The following is a 4,352-nucleotide window of genomic DNA, read 5'->3' on the forward strand; positions in this document are numbered from 1 at the left end:
ACAACGGCGCGGCGGATTCGCTGCTGGCCCGCGCGCCGCCAATCGCAGCGCGCCTTGCTCAGCCCGTTGCCAGGGGCGAGCGGCCCGGCTGGGGGCTGAGGGGCGGGGAGGGAGCCCTGAGGGAGCCCCAGGGCAGGGCCGGGACGGGCAGGTGAGCGCCGGACCGCGGGGAGGGTCGGGCTCATCCTCGGTGTCTGCGTGCGGGTCTGTGACCGGGGAAGTGATTCTGCCTGTGGAGGCCGCGCCTCGAGTGCTGTGTCCAGTTCTGGGCCCCTCAGTTTGGGAAGGACGGTGAGGGGCTGGAGCAGGTCCGGAGAAGGGCAATGAGGCTGGGCAAGGGCCTGGAGCACAAGTGCTGTGAGGAGAGGCTGAGGGAGCTGGGGGGGCTCAATCTGGAGAAAAGGAGGCTCGGGAGGGACCTCATCACTCTCTGCGACTCCCTGACAGGGGAGCCGGGGGTCGGGCTCTGCTCCGGGGAACCAGCAGTAGGACAAGAGGGCACAGCTTTAAACTGCCCCAGGGGAGGCTTAGGCTGAACATCAGGAAGAAGTTCTTTAAAGAGAAAGTGATTAGACATTGGAAGAGGCTGCCCAGGGAGGGGGTGGAGTCACCGTCCCAGGGGGTGTTTAGGAACAGGCTGGATGTGGCATCAGTGCCGTGGGCTGGGTGACAGGGTGGGGTCACAGGGTGGAGTTGATGATCTCAGAGGTCTTTTCCAGCCTGGTTGGAATGCAGCTCAAATCATGCCTTGGACTCCCAGACTCCCAGTTGCCCCTGAAGTCAGAACAGTACATAAAGCTGGCAAACCTGACAATAATCCCTTCTAGCAACTCCCTTCTAATAATGTGTCTGGAGATTCCCACCAACTGTGGCTGGAGGTGCCTCTGGAGTCGGCTTTGCAATTCCAGCAGACTTTCTCCCAGGAGGATGGATGAAGGCATGGGAGAGGCAATGTGGGGTTTTCCACCATCCCTGTGTTTTAATTCAGACATTTTTCAGACTTAGTGGTAAAGCTGGAAGTGGAATTTGCAAGTCAGCAGCCTGTGTTCCAGTGATCAGAGCTGCTGACTGGTTTTGATATGCTAACCATAACTCTAAAGAGTCTTGGGGAAGGAGATAAGTGTCTCTTCGAGAATACTGTATCTTAAGTTTATGGTTAAAATGTATAAGTTTGGAACAGGTATTCGTAAAATATGTTACTGTCCTTTCCACATTTCTTTCTAAGAGTGCAAATGCTGCTGGAGTAAAGATTTGAAGGCAAGCCTGATGACAACAAAAGCAAACTCCACTGTGGCAGCAGGATCTGTCGTTGTCCCTTTTGGGCATGTGATTGGAAATGAGAAGTGGAGAGGGTCAGAGATAGCCCAAAAGCTACAAGGTAAGCACAAACAAATTGGAAGAGGACAAACAATTCAGGCAAAGCATTGCCCCTCTATCACCCAGCAGTGTTAAGAATGGCTGGAATATGCTTTACTCTCTGCCTGTCTGCTCCCAGATTTGTGGTACAGGTTTTAGCAGGCTGAAGGATCCTGTCACATACCTGTGTGATCAGCTCTGTCGTGTTCTCATGGCTGCAGAGCACTGGAGAGAAGCAGCAGAATCTGCTGTGGGGCTTTGTGGATATTCATCTGCACTGGACTCCCTTGAATTTACATGGATACTGAACCTGAGCTGTCATCTCTTGGCACAGCAAGCTAAATCAGGATGATCCTTCCAGGAAAGCATGTGGCATTTCTGTTCAAGCTCAGAGTTTACTGAGCAGCTACAGCACTTACAGACCTGTGGTGCTATTAATTGGCATTACACAGGACATCACAGTGCTTTGGATTGCTTGTCTCAGTTTTACTTAAGGAGAAGAAAGGCTTTTACAGAATATAAAGTTCGCTGTGAAGTCACGAGGATTATTGACACATTAGGAAGGTTGTGCTGTGCAGAAGTTGTTATAATTGTTATAATAATAGTTATTTTGTTATATAATTGTTATATATATATAATTGTTATAATATACTCTATATTAATATAGTATTTCTATAATATATACATATTTTGTTTATATATTATATATTAACATATATTTATAGCATATATATAGTAAATAATTGTAATAGTAATTGTTATATGTATCAGTAATTGTATATTTTTAACCACTATATTTTTTCTTACAACTGCACACCTTAAGGGAAAGTCAGACTCATCTTTGAAGATGGCTTGGGACTGGTGGACTTTCATCTTTCCAACAGAACTTGCATTTTATATATTTCTGAAGCAGATTTGGTTGCAGGGGATGAATACAAACGAAGAGTGGTGAGGTTTAGAAATGTAAGTGCTAAATAAAAAGGTTTCAATTGATATTTGTTTATTCTGTGCTTCTGAAAACATTCTCCTTGTGTTACTTTTACATTCTAGTGGAGCTAAACTTTTAAGATCGTTTCCACCTGACAACTGAGTAATTCTGAAGCTGTGTGGTGGTGCTGCATTAAACCTCAGGAATGTTTTACAACTTCTGTTCTCTCTGATTTGCCTCAGACAGCTCCTACTTGAAGGAATTTCAGCCCGTTATGTTGCATCAGCTTGTCATTAACAAAGCCTTTTCTTCTTTTTACCCTTTCAATACAGGCCAGCAATCTCAGGGGACTTGTAATTGTAGAGAAAACCCAAATAAGTGGTCAGTACTTCTTAGCAGTACAAAAACTTGTTATACTCGAACTTGGAATGGTGTTGCTTCCTGTGGCAAATCAAGGAGAGGCAGCTCAGCTCATTGTTCAGCTGGTGAGTGTCTGTGTCACTGGGCAAATATAAAAATATGGGAGATGTGGGAAAGCTCTCGATCCTCACTCATTTCAGGAAGAATACCTGGGATCTTAAAGGAGCACAACACTGAATGTAAGGAGTAAATCTACAACAGTGATATGGGAGTAAAGCTCAGAGGGAAGAGGGCTGGATCCTGGATTCTTTTCATGTGATCTTGCGCTGAGGGGCCACTGGATAACATTAGGCAAACCTCACTTTGGTTCTCTGTCAAAGCCAACTGGAGATTTTGTTTTCTCTAAGGCTGAGGAAACCGTTCTTAGATTGTTTAGCCTTTCTTTGCACCAAAAAGGGGACAAAAATCACTGTTTTCATTTATGGTTGCTGTGAAGAAACCGTTCTCTAGTGAGACTTTGTGAAGTGCATCAAAATAAGGGCACACAGATAAGCAGGGAGCTCGTTTCTAAAGCGTCCTGGTGACTGCCCTGAGCTGCTTTGCCGTGACAGAAGCGGCGCTGAGGGCTGGAAGCGGAGCTGCTGCTCGCTCGGCTCACGGCTGTGTTTGGCTGCAGGTGCGGGAGCAGAGCCGGGATCAGAGCTCTAACCCCTTCCTGCGCAAGCAGCGACCTCAGCTGGCGGAGCCAGCGCTGCTCCAGACAACGCAGCACATCCCGGGCGTGGGCAAAACGAAAGCTCTGCTTCTCCTGCAGCACTTCGGCAGCATCCACCGGCTTTGTAACGCATCCATCAGCGAGCTGGAGCGAGTGGTTGGACACACGGCAGCACAGCAAATTCATTCCTTTCTCTGTTCCTGACGCGCTATTTTGCGAATAAAGACTTTTTGTATGTTTTGGTTTTTTTCTTGGGAATAATAATATTTTGGGTTTAATAATCATGTATTTTTATAATCATGGCTGGCAACAGCTGGAGGGCGCTGGCTAATTGTTACAAGTATTCCAGTGGTCTGATCAAGAACATAAGGCACACACTCATTTCCATGCAAGTTAAGGTTGCTGTGGGCGGATGGGTCTTTAGTTAGCTGACAGAAAGTTTTGACTTGAATTGAGGGGTGTTTTATTTTACAAAGACCCTCACCCCAACCTTTCCTCAAGGACTAAAGATAGGAAGGGTAAGGCAGTTAATGATGTAGCTGAGAGGGAAAATTATCTGCAAGAGGACTGGAATAGTGGGTTGAGAGAAATGAAGAGCTGGAAGGGGCATTCATGTGGCTTTGCTAAAGACTTTGTTACGTGGAGACCAATTTCGGTAACATCTCCTCTGTATGGAATATCAGTATCTGACCACGGGTGGTTGGGTGTGTAAAGCAGCACAACTACAAATACAGGTGAAGAGTAACTACTAAGTTTTTTATGTAACCTTTACAGGGAAACTCTAAAATATATTTATACCCTTTGCAAGGAAGCCGGTGTTAAACTCTTAAGTTCATATATTATGCAATACATAAAACTTTTAAGAAAGATTCTTATATATTTGTAAGCAACACCTCAGAAACATACAACAGGCACAGCACCAGTAAATAGCAAAACCCTGTAAATTATGCAGTATCATCCAAGCTGTAGCAGAATCAAAAAGCTACTATTAAG

General features: G+C 45.8%; 1 protein-coding gene across 1 annotated transcript; it reads left to right on the forward strand.

The window, feature by feature from the left end:
- The first annotated feature begins 765 nt into the window (after positions 1–765).
- FAAP24 (FA core complex associated protein 24) lies at positions 766–3,590 on the forward strand. The gene is made up of 4 exons (XM_027899208.1): positions 766–1,378; positions 2,180–2,319; positions 2,617–2,769; positions 3,321–3,590. Exons 1-4 carry the CDS (start codon positions 1,267–1,269, stop codon positions 3,561–3,563), a joined length of 648 nt encoding a protein of 215 aa, XP_027755009.1. The 5' UTR covers positions 766–1,266; the 3' UTR covers positions 3,564–3,590.
- The last annotated feature ends 762 nt before the right edge of the window (positions 3,591–4,352 follow it).

The sequence above is a fragment of the Empidonax traillii genome, unplaced genomic scaffold, assembly GCF_003031625.1.
Source record: "Empidonax traillii isolate 1590-97213 ecotype Southwest subspecies unplaced genomic scaffold, ASM303162v1 scaffold650:size632282, whole genome shotgun sequence".
NCBI lineage: Eukaryota > Metazoa > Chordata > Aves > Passeriformes > Tyrannidae > Empidonax > Empidonax traillii.

What these genes read in the sequence shown, in the direction of transcription:
- FAAP24 (XM_027899208.1), top strand. Translation starts at nt 1,267, where the DNA reads ATGACAACAAAAGCAAACTCCACTGTGGCAGCAGGATCTGTCGTTGTC. An exon ending in GATAGCCCAAAAGCTACAAG is followed by an intron (nt 1,379 to 2,179) that starts GTAAGCACAAAC and finishes GCACACCTTAAG; the next exon opens with GGAAAGTCAGACTCATCTTT. An exon ending in CTCAGCTCATTGTTCAGCTG is followed by an intron (nt 2,770 to 3,320) that starts GTGAGTGTCTGT and finishes GTTTGGCTGCAG; the next exon opens with GTGCGGGAGCAGAGCCGGGA.